The 27,455-nt window shown below is 36.2% G+C and overlaps 1 protein-coding gene across 1 annotated transcript in view; it reads left to right on the top strand.

The window, feature by feature from the left end:
- Positions 1-27,455, top strand: part of LOC108515500 (multidrug resistance-associated protein 1-like) — a 100,200-nt gene that overhangs the window by 6,722 nt on the left and 66,023 nt on the right. The window contains 7 exon segments of the mRNA XM_017852416.1: positions 5,923-5,963; positions 5,966-6,069; positions 6,780-6,922; positions 13,748-13,925; positions 21,796-22,050; positions 24,426-24,491; positions 26,517-26,654. Of these exon segments, the coding sequence (XP_017707905.1) occupies positions 5,923-5,963; positions 5,966-6,069; positions 6,780-6,922; positions 13,748-13,925; positions 21,796-22,050; positions 24,426-24,491; positions 26,517-26,654 (925 nt within the window).

The raw sequence follows: 27,455 nt of genomic DNA, 5'->3' as shown, positions 1-27,455 counted from the left end.
AACCCCACCTCTAAAAAAAAAAAAAAAAAAAAAAAAAAAAAAAAAAAAAAAAAAAACTAGCCGGGCGAGGTGGCGGCGTCTGTAGTCCCAGCTACTCAGGAGGGAGGCTGAGGCAGGAGAATGGCGGGAACCCGGGAGGCGGAGCTTGCAGCGAGCTGAGATCGCGCCACTGCACTCCAGCCTGGGCGACAGAGCGAGACTCCGACTCAACAACAACAAAAAAGTATACCACCATTACAAAAAAGGGGACAAGGCAACATAAGCATAACCGACAAACACACATTTTCAGGAGTGTCATCTAATCGAGTTTGCACAACTAGGGACCATTTCAGGGATACCAATGCTTTCACTTAACATTTAAAGATGTGTAGGAGTGAGTAACGTGGCATCCCAAGTTAAGCAAATAAAATGTGAAAACCACATAATAAAAGGTGGGAAAGAACTGGCTGGGAAGTTTAGACATGGTGAAAAACTGTGGGTTCAGACTGAGACATTTTTAGTTTTTGAGATACATATGAAGCATGACATGAAAATGAGTTTGGATATGTGGCTTCCAGGCTTCGAATAAACCTTTGACCTATAGATATGGATTTGAGAGTCACTGACTAGAAGACAGTAGTTGAAACCATGCGTATGAATGAGATTGCCCAGAGGAAGAACCCATTGAATAGGTTGAACAAATGCAACATTGGCAATCCTCAGTATTTAAAAGGCAAGAGAAAGAGGAGTCTACAAAAAAAAAACTAAGTAAAGGTGTTCAGAATATATTATAAGAGAAATATCTGATGAAATAGTATGAGTGACAGGAAAGAAAAGAGAGACTGTCAAGAAAGTAAAAAAATAAAGTGGTCAATAGGGCCAAATACTGAAAAGGAGTAAATTAAAATAATAACTAAATATTCTCCATTAAATTTGTCAACATGAAGATCATTGGGGAGTTTTTGAAAGCAATTGAGGTAGAAAATGTATATACTTGTGGGCAAATACTTGAGCAGAAGGGATTAAATTGTGATAAGATTTTCAAGTTACACGAATCTAGGAATCTCTTAAAGAGGATAGCAAAACTATGTAACATTAAGCAGCACACTAGAAAAAAGAAAGCATAGCTAGAAATGTAAATGTGAGCTATTTACAGTTAATGTTTTTAATGCTTCAAATTTGTGTATGTATAGAAATGTTTTCCAAACCTGAATTTTGTTTATGGAGAAGTTGAGAGGAAGAGTGACACCTACCCCAGCTTTAAAAAATTCTAGTCTCGGGCCAGGCGCGATGGCTCACGCCTGTAAATCCCAGCACTTTGGGAGGCCGAGGCGGGTGGATCACAAGGTCAGGAAATCGAGACCATCCTGGCTAACACGGTGAAACCCTGTCTCCACTAAAAATACAAAAAATTAGCCGGGAGTGGTGGCGGCGCCTGTGGTCCCAGCTACTGGGGAGGCTGAGGCAGGAGAATGGTGGGAACCCGGGAGGCGGAGCTTGCAGTGAGCCGAGATCACCCCACTCACTCCAGCCTGGGCGACGGAGCAAGACTCAGTCTCAAAAATAAATAAATAAATAAAATAAAAAATAAAAAACTCCAGTCTCATTTTAAAGTCATAGGTATCACAGAATATAAGTAATGCAAATAAAATTAATTTTAAATAAATGTAGTTTTAAAGTTTGATTATCAAACTATAAAACCTATATGCATATATATTAAATATTGCAAACATTATTTTAGCATTCCTGAAGAAGCTGAAATTAAGTTTAATAAGCAAGATAAGACACAGCAAATCTTCAAATATGACAACCAGCATTTTGAAATCATATCTTAAGTCAATCAAACAAACCATCAAGCTCTAACTGTGAATATCACATTTATTTTCTAGTTTAGTTTGAATATCTCAGAATTAGATACGAAATATTTTCATAGAATGTTGTTATCCAGAACTGTCATTGGCATGAATCTAATTCGATTTCTTATGTGGTGATTAAGCAATTGTAGCAGAAACCTAACTATTGTACAAGAGAATGTCCCTTTGAAGACAAAGATGAATTGTATTCTCAGATCCATTTTTGGAGTTACAGAATAGTGTCAAATTATTTCCTAGAACAAATTCAAGCATCAATAATTATATGAATAACTCAATTAAAATGTGCTCGGAAGACACAATAATTAAAAAATTATATACTTATGAGCCTTAATTCCTAAGACAATAGCTATCTAGATCATTGTGATGATCAAATAATTACCAAGCCTTTATTAGCAAATATAATCTGTCACCAGTGTATAATAATCATGGCCAGAGACATACACGGAAAAATCTAGTAAGAGTTTTCATAAGTCACAATCCTGTTATTATTTTAACTGGATACACCATTCAATATGTCCTTTTTCTCACATATTAAAAAATGTGTACATTAAACATCTTTCTCCCATCCTATAATTTTTGGCCAGATTGCTTTCTTTCCTTTTCCCATAACATAATACCTCTTTCCAGAAATGTTTTAAAAAGTGATTAATAGTAATAAAATTGATAATGCTACTATATATTTGCACATTCTAAGTATTCAAATATTACTCATCTATAAAAGTTATATTTCAGCTCATCTTCCTAACAGAATGCCATTGTTTTTCTATTCTCTTCACATGAGTTGGTTGAGATATTTATGCACACTTGTTAATTCTAAATGTAGTCAAAATTTTCTCTAAGATAATAACATTTAAAAGTGGAAATTGTATTCATCAGTTCTCACCCTGCGATGAAGAAATATCCGAGACTGGGTGATTTATAAGGGAAAGAGGTTTAATTGACTCACAGTTCCACAGGGCTGGGGAAGTCTCAGGAAACGTACAATCATGGCAGAAGGAGAAGCAAATACATCCTTCTCCACCTGGCAGCAGGAAGAAGTGCCAAACAAAGAGAGAAAAGCCCCTTATAAAACCATCAGATCTTGTGCAAACTCACTCACTATCACGAGAACGGCAGCATGGGGGTAACCACCCCTGTGATCAGTTACCTCCCACCAGGTCCCTTCCACGACATGTGGGGATTGTGTGAACTGCGATTCAAGATGAGATTTGGGTGGGAACAAAGCCAAACCATATCAGAAGTAACACATTTCACTCTCTGCTTTTTGCTAAGTTAGCCCTGCTTTGTTTTACATATAAAACACCATCACCAGTCTCTGAAGTTCTTAATGTTTAACTGCCTGTAAAAATGAGAAATTAATCCTGTTCTGCCTGCTTTGGGGAGTTGTGAGAATCAAATTCATTGATGTGAATGTCCTTTGAAAAGAAACATCATTCTAAAAATACGAGATACATGTGTAAACTTTATCGTTTTAGGAATAAAGCCCACAGGTTGATGGGACCTAGTATGTGTTACACATTTCACTTACTGAGAGGGCCAATTCTTGGTCCTCGTTGTTTCCCAAAAAGCTGCCTCAACATTTGATTTAAATAAGTACCATTTTCTTATCACTTCCTTGCTTATTCTTTTTCCAAACTCTTGTGTGGGAAGGTAAGGCCACCCATGTGATCAGAGTCTATTAGAAGAGGGCAAAAGATGGTGGAGGGGAGCACACATCTGGGAAAAAAGTCAAGGCAGTTAAACCACTAACCTATGAAAGTCACAATCAAGTCAGCTGAAGTGTCACTTTTAGATGCTGCATTATTTGGGGAAGCATGAAAGCAAGAGGTCACTTTTCCCTGAACCAAAACCGCTGAGTTTTGCACAGTTCTAACTCAAAATGCTGAGGCAGTAAATGTTATTAAAAATGCTTTTCTAAAAGTCAATGCAGTCTTATTTTGAAAATGAATATTTATTTTATGGAATGAAATAGAACTTAATATGACATGAAAGTAGTTTGTTGCTTAATATGTTTTTTAAAAGTGTACTGCAGAAAAATGTCCAGCACATTTGAGCCAACAGAAACATGATTACGGAAAGTCCCTTCTTACTACATTTAAACCTTTTTGTTAGATATGAATTGTGGTAAGATATTATGTATTATACTAAAAGTAAAATAAAATCTAGTGGAATCTCTTGTTACCATAGGGTTTAAATTCATCCCAGAGTCAATCAATTGAGATTATTTAGTAACAAGGCCAATGAAAGCAGTCCCAATTTGGAGTAGTTTAAGGCATTGTTACCGCCTCGTGGGCTAATACACTTTATACGGACAGACCTTAGGCCAGTCAGAAGGCTTGGATTTAAATATAGGTTTACTTTCCTATTGAAAAAGTCATGTCACCAAAGTCACAAACTATATCTGATTTAAATCACTTCAGAGTGCATTTGACTTCACGTAACAGAATAGACAAATAATAATAGTTTAAACAAACAGGTATTTATTTTCTTATGTTATTGGAAAGAGGGTGTTGTTGGAAATAGGTTGTTGAGCTATCTCGGAAATGTTATGAAAGGCCCAGGTTAGGTTGGTCACAGTGGCTCACACCTGTAATCCCAGCACTTTGGCCAAGGAAGGCAGATCACTTGAGGCCAGGAGTTCAAGACCAGCGTGGCCAACAGGGCAAAACCCTGTCTCTACTAAAAATAGAAAAAGTAGCCAGGAATGGTGGTGTGTACCTGTAATCCCAGCTACTTGGGAGGCTGAGGCATGAGAATTACTTGGACCCATGAGGCAGAGGTTGTAGTGAGCAGAGACTGATCCACTGCACTCCAGCCTGGGCAACAGAGCAAGAGTCTGCGTTAAAAAAAAAAAAAAAAAAAAAAAAAAAGATAAAAAGGCTCAGGTTTTTTCTGTCTTTCTGCTTCCCATCCTTATTATTTGACTTTTTATCCATAGTGGCAAAGATGGCTTTTATATCTCAAAGCATCATGGCTTCAAAGGACACAAGGGAAGGAGAAGGGAGGCAAAATGTTTTCTCATTTTGAAGTTCTGTGCTTTCATTTGAAAAGGAAAGTTCTTCCTAGCAGATATTTGCTTAGGTATTGTTAGCAATACCTAATATAATAATATAATTACTAATATAACTCAGTTATATTATTAATCCCAAGCAGAGGGTAATGAGAGTACCAGGACTGGTTTAGATCAATTATAATTCATAACTCTGTGGCTAAAATAAGACCTGACCATGAGTTCAAGAGATTTTCAACTGAAGACATATCAGATCCCTGTTAGCAGAAAGATGGTAGAGCAGAGCTGTAGGTAAGTACAATTCATTCTCTCCACAGTAACTTCTGTGGTAAAACTACGCTATGCATCTTGTTTCCCTCCCAGTTTAGATCCACCGTTCTTGCATAATTGTTTGCAGTGTCACCCAGGATAAGCTCAATGAATGCAGGAGGGTGGAAAAACTAAGAGGCTGGTGGGGCCTTGCCTTGCTTCTTAAGGCATCAATTCAGAAACTGCACTCTCACATTGGCTCATATTCTGTTGGTCATAAGGCCAAGGCCAGAGCTTGTGGGATAGGGACAAGTACTCCACATCTAGTTGTACAATCTATAAAGTCAAGTGGCAAATTGTACAGAAAGTCCTAGTGGAACAGAAGAAAATTGCAAATTCAGAGGTTGGATTCGTTTCCCCTCCAATACAAACCTAAAAGCCAGTGTGGGTACTTGAGTGGTCAGGGTAATATTCTACTGTGAAGGTTTGCTATTTAAATTTTAGGAAGTGAGGTCAAGTAGTGAATGAGCTGAGTGGTACACTTCCAAAATATAAGATGAATAAATGAAGTCGGTATTTCGCTGAATAATTGGATGTCTAAACAGCATTTATAAAAACTATAAATGATTATTGCAAATTATTGACCTCCAGGATAAAACTATATGATTTTTTTTAAACACGTAATCTCGTTATTGTATTTTAATCAATAAAATAATGTATAAACCAAAGAAAGAAGTAAATGCATGACAATTTATTTTTAACTAGATTATTTGTTTTACTATCTCGTTTACCTTACTTTTTCATCTTTAGAGTGATTACTTTAGGCTATAAGAGACCTTTGGAAAGAGAGGATCTTTTGAACTAAATGAAAGTGATTCCTCCCACACTGTGTGCCCCATCTTTGAAAAACAATGGAGAAAGGAAGTTTTAAGGAATCAAGAGAGGCAAAAAGAAAAGGTAATTAATTACGAAGTTCTATTAAATCCTGAAGTAATTACTACCCGAAAACTAGATAAAGCTTTTTTCAAGTGTGAGATACTATTATTAATATCAAAATTCCTAAAAGGTGAAATGACGATCTACTTTATAAGCATAATTCATTGCTATTGCAGTCCACTTCTGTCTTCAAACTACTCGACATTGCTTCTCTTTAATGTTCAGGAGCACATGTGTTGATATGCATGCATATATCTTTGGCTCCTTACCAGTGGTGACAAAGATAGCTTCTGTGTCTCAGAGCATCATGTCTATTGGTCAAAGCAAATTATATGGTGGCCAAAATTAAAGTTTATGGGAGCAGGGGCAGACACTCTATCTCTAGCAATATATATGCATATGCATATATATTATTTTCAGACTCCTCCAAAAGAAAATATAATTTGGAGATAAAAACTGTATTTATATTAATTAAGTAGTTTCAAAACTCACAAAAATAATAAAATGCAACTATTGCACTTATACTTTTATGCCATGTGGTATGAGTAACACCACCTACCATCTCAATGATGTGGGTCATAATTTCAACTTTAACTGATTTATTCCTTTCTTATTAACTTATTGTCTTCAGAGCACATTGTTAATTATATAATCAGTCTAGATATATTTCATTTTATTAATATTAGTTGTGTCCAATTTTCTCATTGTTTCTATTTTCTTTAATTATGTAGGCATCTTTTTATAAAGAGGCACATACCAAGAAACCATCTCTACTCTATGCATTGTGGAACACCTTTAAGTCTGTCCTGATTCAAGTTGCCTTATTCAAAGTGTTTGCTGATATTCTGTCCTTCACTAGCCCACTCATAATGAAGTAAGTTAAAGTCTGGTGGGTTTTTTTCTCCCTCCTCACAGATAAATGATAAGTAAGTATTCAATATAAAAGTTCTAATACAAAAGAGTAGAGAAGGTTCTTATTGCAAATATTATTAGGATGTGGACATGCTATTAGGGTTATCTATAATATAAATGGGAATTAGGATAATATAGTCAATATCTAATAAAGTCAACCATGTACTAAGCACTGTTCTAAAATCTTTTATTAATCTTATTAAGCAAGGGTTCTCCAGAGAAACAGAACCAATAGGATATATAAACCCAATGAGAGGGGATTTATTAGGGGAACTGGATTTTGCAATTATGGGGGCCAAGAAGTCCCATAGTCTTCCATTTGCAAGCTAGAGACTCAGGAAGGACAGTGGTGTAATTCAGTCTTAGTCCAAAGGCCAGATAACCTTGAGTTCTGGTGTCCCTGGGCAGGAGAGGGTGAATATTTCTGCTCCAGGAAAGAGAGCTAATTCACTGTCTCTTTACCTTCTTGTTCTATATAGGCCCTCAATAAATTGGATGAGGCACTATGCTCTGGGATCTTCTTTATTCAGTCTATTGATTCAAATGCTAATCTCTTCCAGAAACAGCCTCACAGACACACCCAGACATCTGGTAGATGGTAAAACGTTATTTAAATGTTATTAAACAGAAATAATGTTTTACCATTTCTTCACCAGTCAAGTTGACACGTAAAATTAACCATCACATTGGTAATCTCATTTAATCTTTGCCACACTCCTGCGACATAGAAAGTATTATTACATTCATTATTACAATGGCAGAAACAGACAGAAAGATTGGAGTAATTTGTCCAAGTCTGCACTGCTAGAAAGTGCCAGAGTCATAATTGAAATCTAGGAAGTCTTGCTTGAATGTATGCTTAGAAAAGGAAATGATACATATTTTCACTACATTACTTAGTTGTGGCCTTTTGAGAGTTGAGCTTTAACAGTCATGGCAATTACACACACACACACATACACACACACACACAATTACTATGCATAACATATATAAACATATATTATTACTACCTAACATAGGTATATTTCTGTGTATCTCTGTATCTAGATATAGATACAGTAAAAAGACTTGAAGCATTTCTATAATATCTATCTGCAATGGTTTACAGGTAGACAATGAAATTGAGCTTTTGACTGTGCCACCTTTTTCAAGGAAATCTTGACTTACACCTAGCTGTCATATGAAGGAAACACAAAGAAACATATATTTTATTAAATGGCGATTATATTTTTAGCATTGAAAATTGTTAGAGTTTTTAATAATCACTTAATTCACGAAAATATCATTAATCCTGCATTACCTACACCCCAGATGACATTCAGGAATATATTCATTCAATATTTATCGAGCACCTATGCATGGCAAAACTGTTCTAGGTCGACTGTGGGGACAGAACAAAAATCAAAACAAAGAACCTGTTCTGATGACATTTAGAGGGGAGAGATGAAAGTCAAACAAATGAATACACATAAATGATATCATCAGTGCTTAGGAACGAAGTAGGGTAAGGGAATGCCAGTTTGAGGAGTTAGAAGTTACTGCTTTATGTAAGGTAATTATGAAAGACATTAGTGATAAGGTGACATTTGGTCAAAGTCTTGAAGGAAGCTGGGAAAGAGGCCAAGAAAATATTGTGATTAAAGGTATCAGGAAGGGCAAAAGTCATGAAGACGCTCATGCCTGGTATCTCTGAGGGACTGCAAGGAGGCAAAGTGAGGTTGGAGCAGAGAGCTGGAAAGATAAGGTTGGGGTGAGAAAGGTGCAGAGATGAAAAGATTTTGAAGGACCTTATGAAATATGATGGGAATATTGACTTTTAGTCCACATTAGCAGGGAAGCATTTGGAAGATTTTGAGCAAAAAATCAAAGATCTGATTAGACTTAAGTCTTATAGAAATGACTCTGGCTGCTATGTGGAGAATAAAATCAAGAATTGCAAGAGTGGAAGAAGAAACACCAGTTAGAAGTTTGTTTGTGATAATCCAAGCAAAAGTCAATGGTGGCTTCAGCTAGGTAGCAGTAATAAAAGTGATAAGAAGTGGTCAGACTCTGGTGTTTAAAAGGTAGAGTTAACAGAATATACTGATGGATTGAATGTAGGTTGAGAGAGGAAGCGAGAAGTAAAGGAAGCCTTCAAAAAATTATTTTTAATCATAAGGTAAACGAGTCAGCATATCCTGAGATATAGAAAATGAAAAGACTAGAGAAGGGAATGGGGTTTGCTTCTGGACTTGTTAACCTTGAAAGCCCTATTAGCTATTGTGCAAGAAAGAATTAATATAGCGGGCCTGCCTATGGACTTTGGAAAGCCTGCTTACAGGAGTGGTCTTTGGCTGGCAACTGGAACTTACATTTCAGGAGGGTACCCACTACCCTAACTGATAAGAATGGTTCAATAGCTCCAAGTTGTTTATACAACCAATATGGTTCATGGTGAATATCTGTTTTCCTTCTGGGAGTCTGGAATTTTGGTGTGTGTTAAGAAAAGGGTGTCCACTCGACCAGCCGCCAATAAAAACCCCGGATGCTGAATTTCTAACAAGCTTGCCTTGTAGACATTTCACATGTATTGCCATAGCTAGTTGCTGAGAGAATTAAGCATGCTCTGTGTGACGCTACAGGGAAAGGACTTTTGGAGCTTGTGCCCATTTCCTTCCAGACTTCACCCCATATATCTTTTCTTTTTTGCTGATTTTGTTTTGTATGCTTTCACTATAATAAATATAGCCATGAGGATAACTATGTGCCAAGTCCTGTAAGTTATTAAAATAAATAATTGAGCTGGAGAATTGTCATGGGGATCCCTGACATGGGACCATCTAGATTAAAAGGTTGAGTAGGCCTGGTGCGGTGGCTCACACCCGCAATCCCAGCACTTTGGGAGGCCAAGGCGGGCGGATCACGAGGTCAAGAGATCAAGACCATCTTGGCCAACATGATGAAACCCTGTCCCTATTAAAAATACAAAACATTAGCTGGACATGGTGGCGTGTGCCTGTAGTCCCAGCCACTTGGGAGGCTGAGGCAGGACAATCGCTTGAACCCAGGAGGCGGAGGTTGCAGTGAGTCAAGATCGCGTCACTGCACTCCAGCCTGGCAACAGAGCAAGACTCTGTCTAAAAAAAAAACAAAAAAGTTGAGTAACCAGTTGTCTATATGCACCTGGTGTTAGGAAAGATATAGGCTGGAGTGACAAACTGGAATTCTTCTAAATTGGACTGGGTATGTCAAGCTGGATGAAATCATCTTAACATATGTGAAGAAAAGTAAAGATGTCCTCAAAAAACAAAAAACAAAACAAAACAAAAAACTATTAACTACTCCAAAGTGTAGAGTTGGTGAAGATGAGGAAATTTATCAAAGGATATTGAGGAGCAGTGGCTAGCACAAACACATAAAAATAAAAACAAGAGAGAATGGAACCAGGGAATCCAAGCAAGGTATATATTGCTGTCAGAAAACTGTTCCTGACATTTTTCACCCCAAATTCTTTGTTGGCTCCCTTGTCTGTAGAAGTATGAGCCAAATGTTTCCTGGATTAACTGCCCCCTCCCCACAAAATGACAGATCTCTCCCTCCCTTTACCTCTGCCCCTCACCTCAGCATATCCCAAGAGTCACCATAGCACTATCTTATGTGTGACCAGAAATCTTTCTATCAGAGGATTGGCCAGCATCTTCCTCTCTTGCCCTGTTCTGCTTATCCAATGCTGCAAAACTAATCACACCACAATTTCGTGGCATTAAACAATGATGTTATTATGTTCGTGATTTTGGTGGTCAAAACTTCAGGCAGAGACTGCTTTTCTCTGCTCCACCATGATTGCGACCTTGGCTGAGTGGCTGAGAGGAGTAGCGAGGGATTTTCAGTCATACTCTGATTCTCCTTTGCCAATGACTACTGCTCAAGAGACTTATGAGAGAATCTCACCATGCCATGGTCTTTCCTAAAATAGCAGTAGGTCATAGCAATTCAGTGTGTCTCTGTTCCCTAAAAGTTGTATCTGAATTACCAAAGAATGTCTGTGGAGTAGGGAACAGTCTCCTTTACTTTGTGAGACACTTTTGCATCACACTGGTTTGATCAAACCTGCAAAACAAGAGTTTTAATATTGCATTGCAGTGAGTCACACCTTTCTCCCGGCGTAGGTGATGAAAGAGGCAAACTGTCCTGCATTATTCAATCATTGTGTCCTTAGCTCTTAGCACGAAGTCTGGCATAAAGAACTGAAATAAATTCCCTGAAAAAAATACGGAATAAAAGGGAATTAACCCAAAGTTACAATTTTCCAAAGTACCCTTATTCTGCAGCAGCTGAAAAACCTTAAATTTAAAAACCTTAAAATTTCAATTGTTAAATAAGTAACAATTGAGTGATCAGAAAGAATTGCAGAGCTTGTATGATCATAATTTGGCCATAGAAGAACTAATTTTATGAGCTAATTTTGAGACTACATATATACATGTGTAGTTTCATATATATATACACACACACATATATATGCGTAGAATACATGTATTTTGAGACTGCATATGCATATATGTACATATGTATATATGTAGTCCCAAAATATATATTTTTTTATATGAAAAAGTTGCTGGAAAGGACTATCTTTAAGGATGAGAGCACACTGTCATATTATGACTCATATGTGTAAAATAAAGCACATAAAAGGAATATTTTTATTAATTTATTAGTAAAATTATACTTTCATTATTTACAAGATATATTTCTTATTGATTGCTGTGTTGGCTCTCTTCCTCCCTTTTTGGATTTTATTTTAATATCAAACAAAAACCAAGTATTTGTATCTAATATCATGAATGTTGTTTCATGGTCTTTATCAAGCCTTGAGCGTAGATTGTTTTTAATATTTCTCAGTTAATGTGTGTAGAACCACTACAATGCCTGATGTTAGTCATTTAGTTGTTCTGTCTTTATGAAAAAGGAAAAAGTATAATCGGTAGATATACGCCCAATAAGAATAGTGCTACTCTTTCAGGAAATGTAATTCCTAGAACAAAGAAGGGATTTAGCAAGTTGCTTTCGTAAAAAGTAGGTGTCCCAATGGATGACATCAATTAAGAAATACAGAACTTTCTGCTGTTATTATGTATATGTGGGGTGTGGGGTAATTTAATAGTTTCATTGAGAATATGTAATGCTCCAAATAATTGTTGATACCTAGAGGTTTTACTATTAGAGACACTTGTATATACTTTATTCTAAAGTCTTATTTTAATAAAGTTAATATTTTTAAGCACTTGGTTGATAAACCAATTTGAACAAGACAAATTACTTTTAATTTTTTACACAGTAGCTGTCCAAATTGTCAACAAACAGATCAAAGCCTAGAAATTTATGCTTTACTTACTACTTAAAAATTTAAACTTTTGGCGGGGTGCGGTAGCTCACACCTGTAATCCCAGCACTTTGGGAGCCCAAGGTGGGTGGATCACTTGAGGTCAGGAGTTCAAGACTAGCCTAGGCAACATGGCAAAACCCTGCTTCTACTAAAAATACAAAAATTAGCCAGGTATGGGGGCGCACATCTATAATCCCAGTTACACGGGAAGCTGATGCAAGAGGATTCCTTGAGCCTGGGAGGCAGAGGTTATAGTGAGCCAAGACCCCGTCACTGCACTCCAGCCTGGGTGACAGGTGTGAAACCCTGTCTCAAATAAATAAATAAATAAATAAATAAATAAAACTTTTATAAAGAATGAGTTTTTAAATATAATATTTTTTTGAGAAAAGGGTAGATATAGTCAAACCTAATTGCATATGGTTTGATTTTAGTTCTACTAACTTATGGATTCACTCAAAATGGCACATTACAATGATATAGGCCATTTTTGCATCTCCAGAGTTTACAGTGAAAAAGGTCCACTTATCAAACCTCTAATACTATACCTTTACATATGAAATAGAAAGGATTACTAAATAAAACCCAAAATAGTAAGCCTGCAAAATAAATGGCATGTTAACTTGTTATGTCACAGTATATGCCCAAATTGTTTTCACCATGTTGCATAGGCTATGTGGTCTTTTAAATTAAATATTATTTTCAGTTACATTGATGCAATTTAAAATCATGCTTAAAATATTACCACTGAACATCAGGCACTCTGAGTTTTAGACAATGGTTATAGTTGAGGGACTATCAGCCAAGATAATTGTAATTAGAACCACCCCACTATTTTCTGCACCCCAGGATTGGCTCTAATCATCCTGATCATGCTGTCACAAACTTAAGAGGAAATAAGGAAAAGTAGAGAAAAAAGAAATTGGTTATGGATAAAAGTGAAAATAAAACATAAGATATAAATCAAGTTTTTTATTTTTTTTAAAAAAGCAGCACCTGTGTACCATACTGAAAGATCTCTTCCTTACGTTCTGGTTGTCATGTTTCCCTGTATTTGATAAAACACACAATTTTGAGAAAAAAATAGTTTTACATGTATCTACGTCTCGACTTTTCTGATGAAGTGATACCAGAAAAGTTAATTATATGATGGGCCTGCCATGTCAAAACCAGAAAATAACCTCGTACTCACAAGTCAGTGGAAGGGATTCCTGATTTTAATTAAAAAAAAAAAAAAAAAGTGGGGGACGTGGGGGACAAATACCAAATTAAGCAAGTAGAGAAAAAGAACAGGTAGGAGTGTGTGTGTGTGTGTGTGTGTGTGTGTGTAACATTTTGACAGTGCTAAACTCTCATAAGCATTTAACTACTTCAGATGTTTCACATTTCTTACCCTTTCTCAATTTTTATGACATTCAGGCAAATGATCATTTTCTGTGAACACAGCTCAGATTTTGGCTGGAATGGCTACGGCTATGCAATGGCACTTTTTGTTGTAGTCTTTCTGCAAACTCTGATTCTTCAGCAATATCAACGTTTTAACATGCTCACCTCAGCAAAAGTTAAAACAGCTGTAAATGGACTGATCTACAAAAAGGTAAAAATTCCAAGGAATTCCCATTTCTAGAGGGACTACTCCCTTATGTGCTTTAAAATAAGGGGACTAGAAAATAGGGGAATATATCAAAATGCCTTAGGAAATCCTTTGTATATACCTTTGTTTTGCTTTAAAAGAACTTTGGCTCATGGATATTGGTTGCATTAATTTCTCTTTAGTGCATGCTCTCTCCTCTCTCCCTCTCTCTCTCTGGTCTTTACAAATTCTAGTCAGCCCTAATCCATTAAATTAAATGATAATCTTTGTTAACTCTTATGCCACCTAACTGCTACTCACAAAGTGAATGGAATTGAATATTTTCATGGTTTTCTGTATGTATGCATCAATAAAAGCTCTCCTTTTCACAATATTATTTTTAATCTTCATATTACCTTTTAATTTCTTCTCTGTGAACTTCATTTTTGGGCAATAAAGTCATTCATTTTTATACAGTCATTCTCCATTGCTCTTTTATTCTAAGTCCTGCCTCCCAAACTTGGCTGATCTTTATTCCTGGCATAACCCTAAAGTTTAATTAGTCCTTTTTTGAAAATACCATTTTAAACACTGCCTCTTTGTCATGGAGGGTATTTTATTTATAACATAATTATAAACAGTTAAAGAGCTTCCTCCTTCCCCTAGTTATCAAATAGTTATCCAAGCAATAAGTGTACTTTGTTCCTGCTTTGCACTCTGATACAAATTGTAGGTTCATCAGCATTTGGAATAGAAATTTATTTACCTGTTGTATCTTTATCATATAAGACAATTACTTTTATACTTTATTAAAGTTAGATTACTGAATGAATAAATGAATGAATGCGTGAATGAACAAGTGAGCCCCTGCTTTCCAAATATATTGAGGGAAGTGTTAGCATAAATAACAAACGTGGAACTAAATGCAGATTTTATAAGAGATCAGATGAATAGGAAATCTAAAAGGGTTGTACACATCTAAGGAAGTTTTCACACAGAAAGTCTTGAAAAGGTCTTTGAGAGAGCTATTGACTTCGTGTAAGGGGAAGGAAGTATTATAATTTGGGCTGAACTGGACATGAAGCATTATAGGCCATTTTGCTCTGTTGGGCCACAATGGGGGCATGAAGTGGTTTCATGGAACTTGGAAAGTCAAGTACAAATTGAGCAGTAAATGGTAACTGAACTTGCAGCAGAGTTTAGCTCTGTAGAACTCAGTCCAAATACAGGATTAGAGGGGCTGTCCCGGTCCTAATTCTAGAGACAGTATGCGCTGCCTCCAATATGGAATAAAGATACAGAAGGATCTAGAAACTGGTTTGAATGCTAACACTTGTTTTGGTATATAGTGCATATGGAACAGGATTTTATTCCATGATTAGTGCAGTGGAGGTTAGACATAAGATGTAAGTGGATTTACAAGCATAAAAGACTAAACTGCCAAGAAAGAGTGAATTTAGAAGCACAAAATGTGGAGCACAGATAACTTTTAGAGCAATAATCCACTCTATGTGATAGTATAATGGTGGATGTATGTCATTATACATTTGTACAAACCCACAGAATGTACAACACCAAGAGTGAACCCTAATGCAAACTACAGACTTCGGGTGATAATGATGTGTCAATGTATGTTCATCAGCTGGAACAAATGTACCACTCTGTGGAGGATAATGGGGGAGGCCATGCACATGCAGGGTAAGGAGTATATGGGATTTCTCTGTACCTTTCAGTTTTGCTGTGAACCTAAAACTGCTCTAAATAAAAGCAGTCCTTTGTAGGGGCAGAAAGGTGTAATACCTCTTTTCACCCACCATAAGAGTTGCAGTGGGACACTCCTATAGCAAAAGACAGATTGAAAAGAGAAAAATAAAACAAGTTAATTTAATTAAATTTTACATCTTCAGAAGTAAGACCTAGCGATCCAGGGAAAACTGTCTATTCTTATGCTTAGGTTCTACAAAGAATAGACAGCAGTGTAGAAATGTGATCAGACAAAAGGGTATGATCTGATAGTAATGGACTGAGAGGAGAAACCCAGCATGACCTTTCCACTCAGATTCTTCCTGGCCTCTCTGTATAGTATTCCTTTCCCTGCGTATTGGACAGAAGCCTTCTGGCATGATGGTCTTCAAGAGAGAAGGGAAAAGGTGTTATCTTTCTAAATTAAATGTCTTGTTTGTAGGGAGAGGGGTTCTAGTTCCTGTGACTCACTTTTGGAAAAAGGAAAGAAAGAGGAGGGGGAGACAAAAGGGCTGGAGAGGGTCAGAGAGACTTTGCTTCTGAGGCTTTCCCAGTGTTCTTCAGTTCCACGTGCTCAGCATGCCAAGGTGCCATATTTTGGGGTGTCATGTTCTGAGCCCCAACACCTTAAATGTAAAAACAGAACAGACTGAAGTAGAAATTAGAGCAAGCTGTTAGAAATAAAAAGGGAAATAAGGGTCATCGTTGCGTCTATTGCAAAGTGGGAATAGTGACTACAGGGGCTAGACCTTGCATAATTCCTTAGAGATTGTTTAAGATTAATTTGGGCTGAGCTGGACATGAAGCATTACAGGCCATTTTGCTCTGTTGGGCCACAATGGGGACATGAAGTGGTTTTATGGATCTTGGAAAGTCAAGTACAAATTGAGCAGTAAGTGGTAACTGAACTTGCAGCAGAGTTTAGTTCTGTAGAACTAGGTCAAAATACAGGATTAGAGGGGCTGTCTGGTCCTAATTCTTGAGGCAGTATGCGCTGCCTTCAATATGGAATAAAGATACAGAAGGATCTAGAAACTGGTTTGAATGCTAACACTTGTTTTGGTATATAGTGCATATGGAACAGGATTTCATTCCATGATTAGAGCATTGGAGGGAGAGCAAAAGGCAAAGTGCCACTTTTAAACCATCCGATCTCATGAGAACTCACTCATTATCATGAGAACAGCATACGGGAAACTGCCTCCATGATCCAATCACCTCTCACCAGGTCCCTCCCTCACCACACAGGGATTATAATTCCATATGAAATTTGGGTGGGGACGCAGAGCCAAAGTATATCATGGGTGAAGGTATCAGGATGTGCTTTGTTCCTTGTCCATCCACAATTACTAGTGTAAGTTTGGAATAAAGTTCAGGGAATATCATTTTTAGGTTTGCAAGAAGGAACATGGGCCTCCTTCCACTTGATGACTTCAAGATTCTGTGATCTCAAAACTCCGATTCTGTTACCCCTTAGTTCACAGGTGCAAGTTGCATGGAAATTCTTGGAGACTAAAAACAAAACATGATTCCAAAGAAATCATTACATCAAAAAGATACCTTCACTTGTAGGTTGATCATAGTTCTATTCACAACAGCAAGGATATGGAATCAACCTCAGTGTCCATCAACAGATGATCAGATAAATAAAATGTGCTGTATGTGTGTACACACACACACACATACACACACACACCAAGGAATACTCTCAGTCATAAAAAAGGAATGAAATCATGTCACACTTGCTGGATCATGGATAGAATTGGAGGCCATTATCTTAAGTGAAATAATTCAGAAACAGAAAGTCAAATACCACATGTTCTCACTTATAAGTGGAAACTAAATAATGTGTACACATGGACATACAGAGTGAAATAATAGCTATTGGAGACTAGGATGGCTTGGTGGGTGGGTGGGGGTAAGGGATGAGAGATTATTTAATTGGGACAGTGTGCACTATTTGAGTGATGGCTACATTGAAAGCCCAGGTGACACCATGAACCAATATAGCCATGTAACAAAACTGCATTTGTACCCCCTAAATCTATAAAATAAAAAACAAGAAATTTTAAAAAAGAAACAACAATTAGATCTGGGTTTAATATGGGCAGTCTGGGGCATTCCTCCATTAAGCATTGTCCAATAGAGTTTTGTGATTTTAAAAAATGTTCTGTACTTGCACTGTATAGTATGGTAGGCACTAATCACATATGGCTGCTGAGCTCGTGAAATGTAACTAGTGCAACTAAAGAAGTCCATTTTTAATTTTAATTACTTTAAATTTTAATGTAATAACTGCATCTGGCTAGTGGCTACCATACTGGCTAGTATGGTGTCTACACTGTCTCCATTTGTAGTTTAAAGATGTTATCTAACTTTAATTATGGTAATTATAAAATGCAAAAAAAAAAAAAAAAAAAAAAACCTGGTAAACATTTAGTTACATTCTTAAAGTAGAGATACTTAAGTATAGTCAGGAGAAGGAGAGACAGAATCCAAACCCTGTTCTTAGAGTCAGAAAGATAATCCCGGCATATTTATTGGCACAAAAGGGATTGAAGAATGCATTCTTATAAGTGGTACATGGTACCACCTTCAGCTTTACCATTTCTCATACTTCTGGTTGAAGACCATTGGGATGGGAATTTTTGGAGCCCTTGCAGCTCTACATTAAATGATGTGTATTACTTGCAGCTAGGATGGTCAGGAAAAGTTTCATGGTTAATATTGCATGATGTGGGTCATGGAATAATGGAAGGATACATTGCATGGGGTAAAGGCTCTGATGTTGGAATAACATAGAAGAAAAAAGGTACAGAAATGCGTACAAGGCCTGCTCAGACAATGGTGAGTAGATTAATTTGGCTTGAGACAATGTTTCATGTCCAGAATGGTGGGAGAGATAGTAAAGGCAGAAGGCATTGCTTAAAAAAATACTTGAAAACTATATTTTTAAAATGTACCTTAATTCTATAGGAAATTGGAATCCATTTGAGCCATAAGACGGATGATAAGACAAAAGGATTAAAAACAGATGAGACAGAAAAGAAGGAGACCCTTAGAGCTACTGTGATAATTCAAGAAATAAAGAAATGAAGAACTAGAGTCTTGGCATTGAGTCTAGAAAATAACAAATATATAAGAAGAAGAATGTGAAACTGCAAAACAAATTTCATCGTCAGTTTATAAAATGAAATATTAAGGACTGAACTAGTGATAATCAAGACTGTGGGGCTTAGAACTTGTACACATGGACATACAGAGTGAAATAATAGGAAAGTGAAAATTGGGAGTTGGAAGAAAAGATGTATTTGCATCTGCTCTATGACACCTTTTGAGTACTTTCATCTCTAAGTTCCCATGGCCCTTATTGCTGTTTTTACACTTACAGAAAAAACAGTATGTGTGTGTGTGTGTGTGTGTGTGTGGCTTTACAGATAGACTGTAATCACTTTGAGAAATAAAACTGTGTCCTTTTTAAATGGTCCACAATTTCAAGCATAAAACTATTCATCAGTGTTCATTAGATATTCATTGATGCATTTGTGTACTTTGTATTGATAATATTTAGATGGTTTAGCATTATGGGGATACCACCAAATGGAGGAGAGCCTTAATATATCTAGAAGAGATTTTTTCTTTTTGGCAATTAACAAGTTATTGAGGGTTCTCTTTTTTTCTTCAACTTTTAAGTTCCGGAGTGCATGTGCAGGATAGGTTCATGTGAATTTTCTTAGAGCATAATTCAATGAGGGAAATGAATGAAGTTTTTAAAACAGATAAGTCACACAACTTTATGTGTGTGTGTGAGTGTGTGTATTAAGATTTATATGATATGAAAATACTGTAAAAAAACAAATCTAAAACTTGAATAGAAGTTTAAAGTAACAGTTTCTTAGAAAAATTGATTAGGTAACAAATGACCTGGTTAATTTTCATTTTGATTGAAGAGTACTTAGAAGCTTCTAAACTTTGAACATTGTTTTAGATTTCCTTTCTTTTCATCTGAATCACGTTTTTCCTCCTGTAACAGACTAAAGTACTTCCTACCAAACAATTCTAGAAATGTTACACCATCCACTGTAATTGGCCATATTTCAGAACTCTTTCAAGTTGTTTCGTATAACAAAAGGCAGCTTAGATTGTATAATTTAGCAATAAATGGTAACTAAATTGCCCTTACTGGATTGTGAATTTTGGCAGAAAAAAATACTGAAAGAAATTCGAAAAATTGAAAAAATTCCCCTAGTGCTAGAAATGCCATACAAATAACCTTCAATCTTATAATAACTTTCAGTATTTTCTCTAATAGTCTAAAACAATTGAGTTTTTTTCTATTATTGTAAAAAAAAAACTTAACATGAAATGTATTTTCTTAATACATTTTAAACTTAAAATGCGTTTATTGTTAACTATAGGTGCAATATATTACAGTAGATCTCTAGAGCTTATTCATCTTGGTTAACTACAACTTTGTACCTGTTGAGTACTAACTTTCCAGTTTTCCCTTGCCCCCACCACCCTTGGAACCACCATTCCAGTCTTTGATTTTATGAAATTGACCATTTTAGATACCTCATATAAGTGAACTCGTCCAGTATTTATTTTTCTATATCTAGCTTATTTCACTTAGCATAACATCTTAAGGTATATCAATATTGTCTCATATTGCAGAATTGTCTTCTTTTTTTTAAGGCTGAATAGTCATTTATCCAAAGAAGACACATAAACGGCTCATGACATATACCTGGCTATATGTTCCTGGCTATATGTTTCACTGTGGGCCCAACCTACCATATTCCAGATGGGCTTTTCCATTTTTTTTTTAAATTTATTGAATAGATAGATTTAGAATGACTCCTGTATCTCATTTTCTCTTGCTATCCCCAAGTCTCAGTCCTGTCTCTCTTTAAATCAATGCAGGGAAGTTTTCATAAAATTTTTGATATATAAATGAAACTTTGTCCAGTTTCCAGTACAAATACAAATCTCTCACTACTTTTACAGTTGTTTATGTATTTCACCGGGAATTTAAAATGGATGAATAATTAGATAAATCAATTTCTATCCTCATCTTTTGTAAGAAGTTACCAATAATTGTGCTTGGGGGTACTGGATTCAGTATACACATATTAAGTAGCACGCACTTGTGGAAAGTGAAAATTGGGAGTTGGAAGAAAAGATGTATTTGCATCTGCTCTATGACACCTTTTGAGTACTTTCATCTCTAAGTTCCCATGGCCCTTATTGCTGTTTTTACACTTACAGAAAAAACAGTATGTGTGTGTGTGTGTGTGTGGCTTTACAGATAGACTGTAATCACTTTGAGAAATAAAACTGTGTCCTTTTAAATGGTCCACAATTTCAAGCATAAAACTATTCATCAGTGTTCATTAGATATTCATTGATGCATTTGTGTACTTTGTATTGATAATATTTAGATGGTTTAGCATTATGGGGATACCACCAAATGGAGGAGAGCCTTAATATATCTAGAAGAGATTTTTTCTTTTTGGCAATCAACAAGTTATTGAGGGTTCTCTTTTTTTCTTCAACTTTTATTTTAAGTTCCGGAGTGCATGTGCAGGATAGGTAAACGTGCTGAATGTGATTTGCTGCACAGATCAACCCGTCACCTAGGTATTAAGCCCAGTGTCCTTTAGCTGTTCTTCCTGATGCTCTCCCTCCCTCTGCCCCCACCCCCATGACAAGTCCCAGTGTGTGTTGTTCCCCCATGTGTCCACGTGTTCTCATCGTTCAGCTCCCACTTATAAGTGAAAACATGTGGTGTTTGGTTTTCTGTTCCTGCATTAGTGTGCTAAGGATAACGGCTTTCAGCACCATCCATGTCCCTGTAAAGGACATGATCTCTTTCCTCTTTATGGCTGCATAGTTTCCATAAATTCTTATTGTTTGGAAACCCAAATGTTACTCTCTGCCAATAAACATTATTCTAAGACTATATACTTTAATCACTAATTATATTTCATCACCTAAAAATCATGTTTCTGCATTTTATAATATCCCAGTACATAAATAACCTTGTACATTTTCCTAATTATATTAGTTGATAGTAAAAGTTACCATTGTTTGACTATAAAGATGCCCCATAATCACAGAACTCTAAAATATTCTGCTTCTCTTTTTATAGGCCCTACTTTTATCAAATGTTTCTCGACAAAAGTTTTCCACTGGGGAAATTATTAACTTGATGTCAGCGGATGCTCAGCAACTCATGGACTTGACAGCAAACCTCAATCTCCTCTGGTCTGCCCCTTTTCAAATCCTAATGGCCATATATCTCCTTTGGCAAGAGCTGGGCCCAGCAGTGTTAGCAGGAGTGGCAGTCCTTGTGTTTGTTATACCAATAAATGCTTTAGCTGCAACTAAAATAAAAAAGTTAAAGGTAAGAAAATGACTGCCTCATGTTACATGTGTCAAACAGGAGCTGAGTTTTTCTGACTTAAGTGAATAATCACCATCTCCTAATCATATAGAGAGAGTTATAAATGGAAGTCATTCAATTTTGTCATTTACTTATTCACTCAACCAGCATTAACCAAGCATGTATCCTATGTCAACCAGTGTTCCAGACACAGGAAGTACAGCAGTGAGGGGAACTGACAAGTCCAGCTCTCATGAGGGGTAGTGGAGGGGACAGACATTAAGCAAGTAAATAAATAGAAAACATTTGTATATGAAGAAGATTTAGTAAAGATACAGTGATGAAGAGACAAAGAATGCCATTTTACATTTAGGATCAGGAAAGTCCTCAGGAAGGGAATGGTATATCAACAGAGTGAAGGAGTAATTCATGTGGACGTCTAAGGAAAGACATGCCGAGCAAAGGGAAGGGTATGCATGCAGCCTGGAGGTAGGGGTATGCTTGGTTGTTTGAAAAGTGAGGTACTGCAGCAAGCAGACAGGAAATGCTTCACTAAATTAATGTTGATATTCTTCCTTTATAATCAGTCATTCATCTTACCATCAATATATGTTTTGACATTCCACCATGTGTTAGCCAGTGTGCACTGTGCTGTACTGTAAGAAATAGAATCCTGCATTGAAGGAAATCACACTGCAATGAGATAGGTGCTTTCACATGTTAAATTAACAGAGGTGGATGTATTGCTTATGAAAACATTTTATAATTTTAAATGGATCAAAGATTAACAATATATATTGACATGGAAATGTGTCAATCATATTTTAAAGCATAAAGTAGATTAAATATATGCATGTATATCATTCATATATGTAGCTATATCATTGATCCATTATTAAAATGTGAATATATCTATACACATGTGTGTGATGGAGAGGTAAATAGATGAAGATATATAGCTATAAATATATTTTCATAAGCATAGAAGTAATCTAGAGATAAAGCATCAGTCTTTAACAAATAGTTACCTGTAAAGTAGAATTAGACAGAAGGAGGGTAGATTTTTACTTATTACTTTAATACCCGCAAGTGACTAAAACGTATATAGAATTTTATATTTTCTTAATTTTCAAGTAAAAGATGACTGATCTTTAAACATAAAACTAGAAAATAGCATATATTTATGAAGTAAACGTACTTAGCATGCTAGAGTTTAGAATAACGGATTTGTTTATAATTATAACAAATACTTTTAACCAGTTTTAAAAATATATTCCGGATTTTAAAACTCCTATTTAAAGGAACATTATTAAGAATGCAAAAATCTTTTTTGAACCTTAGAGTCCTATAACCTTCAAAGAGATTTCAATATTATGTCCGAATACACTAAATAGAAAATATACCTTTAGGCCGGGCACAGTGGCTCACACCTGTAATCCCAGCATTTTGGGAGGCCGAGGTGGTGGATCACCTGAGGTCAGGAGTTCGAGACCAGCCTGACCAACATGGAGAAACCCTGTCTCTACTAAAATACAAGATTAGCCGGGTGTGGTGGCGCATGCCTGTAATCTCAGCTATTCGGTAGGCTGAGGCAGGAGAATCACTTGAACCTGGAAGGTGGAGGTTGCGGTGAGCCAAGATCATGCGATTGCACTCCAGCCTAGGCAACAAGAGCAAAACTCCGTCTCAAAAAAAAAAAAAAAAAAGAAAAAAAAAGAAAATATGTCTTTAAATCACACACATGATATTATTAGTATTAAATCACACACATAATATGATGGATATTAGCTCGTAAATGCATTCTTCATAAGATATACAAATACTTATGACATATAACATAAAGTGCCAATGTTAACGGAGAAGACACTTAAGAAACGATATCCAAACAAGTATAAAATATTATACTTGTTAAATATTTGAATAAAAATACAATTGCATAACATTTATATAAAGAAAAGGAAGTGTATTTGAAAATATACATTTTAATTATTCTAATTCCCAAAGAACAAATAAAATTTATAGAGAGCCTTATTTTTATTCTTGTGACACTTCTGTTATAAGTATGTATATAAACAGTTAAGGGAGTTTTTGGGAATGTGTTCTATCTTAGTAGAATGTGGGTGTTATTATTCAATTTTAAACAAATTATGTTTAAATATATATTATATTTTCTACTTTTCTACTATTCTCCTGTTGACTATGTTCAAGTTACCTATTTATAACTGTCTTCCAACATTGTCAATAGAATAATGTATAAATATTGTAAGATGCTTTTCTCCACTAAATCTTAAATAAAATAGAGAAAATAGAGCATATTTTAAAAATAGCTCTGGACATATCAGTAAAAGTATTACCAATTTTGTCAAATATTCTTTTATTTTCTTTCCATTAAATAGAAAAGCCAAAGACAGAACAAAGATAAACAGATAAAGCTGCTCAAAGAAATCCTACATGGAATTAAGGTAATATGAAAGGGATATGCCTTTGACCTATTTTGAGCATAGTAATACAGAGGAAGTTTGTAGTGTTCTCAATATCTCAGAGTGATGACATAATAATTGTTGGCAGAAAATTTCAGATTTCAGATATTACAGGAATTCTTATCACTAAAATAACATTTAAATGCAAAGTCAAATAAAATGCAGCCATTTTCTTTTTGTTTCTCACACAAGTAAACACAACTATCCTAAAAGTCACAAAATATTATTTTAAGGTACTGTGTTGAAAAGATGAGATGAAGCAGGCAAGAGTGGTAATAACACACCCATCAGTGTAAAGGCAGATTTATATAAGGGAAGTGATGAGGTGTCATTTAGGTTATTTTATGTGGGACACAAATGATCACATAAATGCTATTCTATAAATAGTATGTTGCAAATTATTTTTCTCTAGAAAAGCTGGGATAGTTTAAAAGTGAGAGCAGTCAGTATCCTTGGGATCTGATAACAGGTGTTATAAAGCCTCTCTCTGACAATACTGATAATTGCTACCATTTACTAAATATTTTCCATGCATCAAATGCTGTGCTTATTCCTTTATATGTGTTTCCTCATGGAATTCTTATAAACCTCAAGAAAAAGATTTCCCATTTCTATTTTATTAACTAGGAAACCAAGACACTGCGCAGTTAAGGGTCAGGTTTAAATTTACAGAACCAGTGAGAGTGTATTAGAGTTCTCCACAGAAACAGAATCAATAGATTTCATATAAAGAGATATAGATATACAGAAATATGAAGAGAGATTTAAGAAACTGGCTCATCTGATTGTAGGGGCAGGCAAGTGTAATATCTGTAGAAAAGGTGGGCAAACCGAAAATTCTAGCAGAAGTTAATGCTGCCATCTTGAATCTGAAGGCATTCTGGAGGCAGGATTCCTTCCCCACTGAGGAACCTCAGCGTTTTCTCTTAAGGCTTTCAACTGATTTGATAACGTCAGCTCAAAAAACAGAGGGTCATCTGTCTAACTCAGAGTTTAACTGATTGAAATGCTAACAGCATCTAAGAAATACCTTCACATAAATATCTAGACTCCTGTTTGAAGAAACAACTAGGCCCCATAGCCAGTCAAGCAGTCGCATAAAATTAAGCATCGCAGCTGGGCGCGGTGGTTTAAGCCTGTAATCCCAGCACTAGGGGAGGCCAAGGCCTGCAGATCACCTAAGGTCAGGAATTCGAGACCAGCCTGGCCAACGTGGAGAAACCCCGTCTCTACTAAAAATACGAAAATAGCTGGGCATGGTGGCTCATGCCTGTAATCCCAGCTACTTGGGAGGCTGAGGGAGGAGAATCGCTTGAACTGGGGAGGTGGAGGTTGCCGTGAGCTAAGATCATGCCATTGCACTACAACCTGGGCAACAAGAGCAAAACTCCGTCTCAAAAAAAAAAAAATTAAGCATCACATAGAGCTGGAATTTGAATGTAAGTCAATTCACTCTAAAGTTTAATGCAATAAGCCAGTGTAGGATCCTATTTCCCCACATTTTCTGTCTCAGAAAATAGTTTACAATCTCAAAACGCTAATCAGCTTTCAGAGAATGGCTTGAAGTCCCAAAACATCTGTCGTGGAGAAACTGGAATGGCAGGGAGAAGAGTTTAGCTATAAAGAAAACGGTAATAGACAGAAGTGAGAGTTGGATCAGCAGGAAGAGTGACAGAACTGAGCTAGACGGAAGCTGTCTATGGAGTTCTATGGAGTTCGTGCCTTACAGCTGGGATGTTGACAGAGTCTGGCTCGGAAATAAGTTACTGGGGGTGGTGGGGACATAGGGCTGGGTGGTCATTCCCTCCTTCTGCTCTGCTCCACCCCCAAAATACCACAATTTAAGAAAATATTCTGATTCCGTCAAAGCGGAAGCAATGCAATTTTCTTCATGGTTGTATCATCATTTTTTATCTTCACAATATTGTGTGTGTGTGTTATTTGTATGTGTGCATTTTTTTCTTCTATGATATAGATTGTCAGATAATTATTGTGACTCATTTACAGATCCTCAAACTTTATGCATGGGAACCCTCTTATAAAAATAAGATTATCAAAATTCGAGATCAGGAATTGGAATTTCAAAAATCGGCCAGGTATCTTACTGTATTTTCCATGCTGACATTAACTTGCATTCCATTCTTGGTAAGTGTATGTCATATTTCCTATTTTTATTTTCAAATCTGATTTACAGATTTACCTCCAAATTACTTGGAATTAAGATGTATAAAGTTAAATATTATGTGTCTGAATTAAAATTGTAAAGAAATACATTCATTAACTTAGGTGGGCCCGGCGCGGTGGCTCAAGCCTGTAATCCCAGCACTTTGGGAGGCCGAGACGGGCGGATCACGAGGTCAGGAGATCGAGACCATCCTGGCTAACACTGTGAAACCCCGTCTCTACTAAAATACAAAAAACTAGCCGGGCGAGGTGGCGGGCGCCTGTAGTCCCAGCTACTCAGGAGGCTGAGGCAGGAGAATGGCGTAAACCTGGGGGGCAGAGCTTGCAGTGAGCTGAGATCCGGCCACAGCACTCCAGCCCGGGCGACAGAGCTAGACTCCATCTCAAAACAAACAAACAAACAAACAAACAAACAAACAAACAAAAAAAAACTTAGGTGGATTAGAGAACAAAAGTTACACAGAAAGGGAAAATACTGTATGTGTTTTCATTGATCTGTATTTTTAAGATATAATAAGATTTACTTCTCTGTAAATTTCTCAGAGATTTCATATATGCTTATATCTCTTAAAATATAATCTACATTTCAGAATTTCATTCCAGTTTTAGAGCTTGACATGTATGACTGATTGGTTTTAAGCAGCCTCAAAGGGCACATTATATGGAGGTGAGAAGAGAAGCAACATTTGTTGAGTTGTTACTGAATGTCAGGAAAGTTACATACATTGCCTTTTTTTCTTTTTTCTTTTTTTTTTTTTTTTT

The sequence above is a fragment of the Rhinopithecus bieti genome, unplaced genomic scaffold (genome assembly GCF_001698545.2).
Source record: "Rhinopithecus bieti isolate Rb0 unplaced genomic scaffold, ASM169854v2 scaffold_34373, whole genome shotgun sequence".
Lineage (NCBI taxonomy): Eukaryota > Metazoa > Chordata > Mammalia > Primates > Cercopithecidae > Rhinopithecus > Rhinopithecus bieti.
The sequence above is the reverse complement of the archived record's forward strand: the minus strand, read 5'-3'. Positions and strand labels throughout refer to the sequence as shown.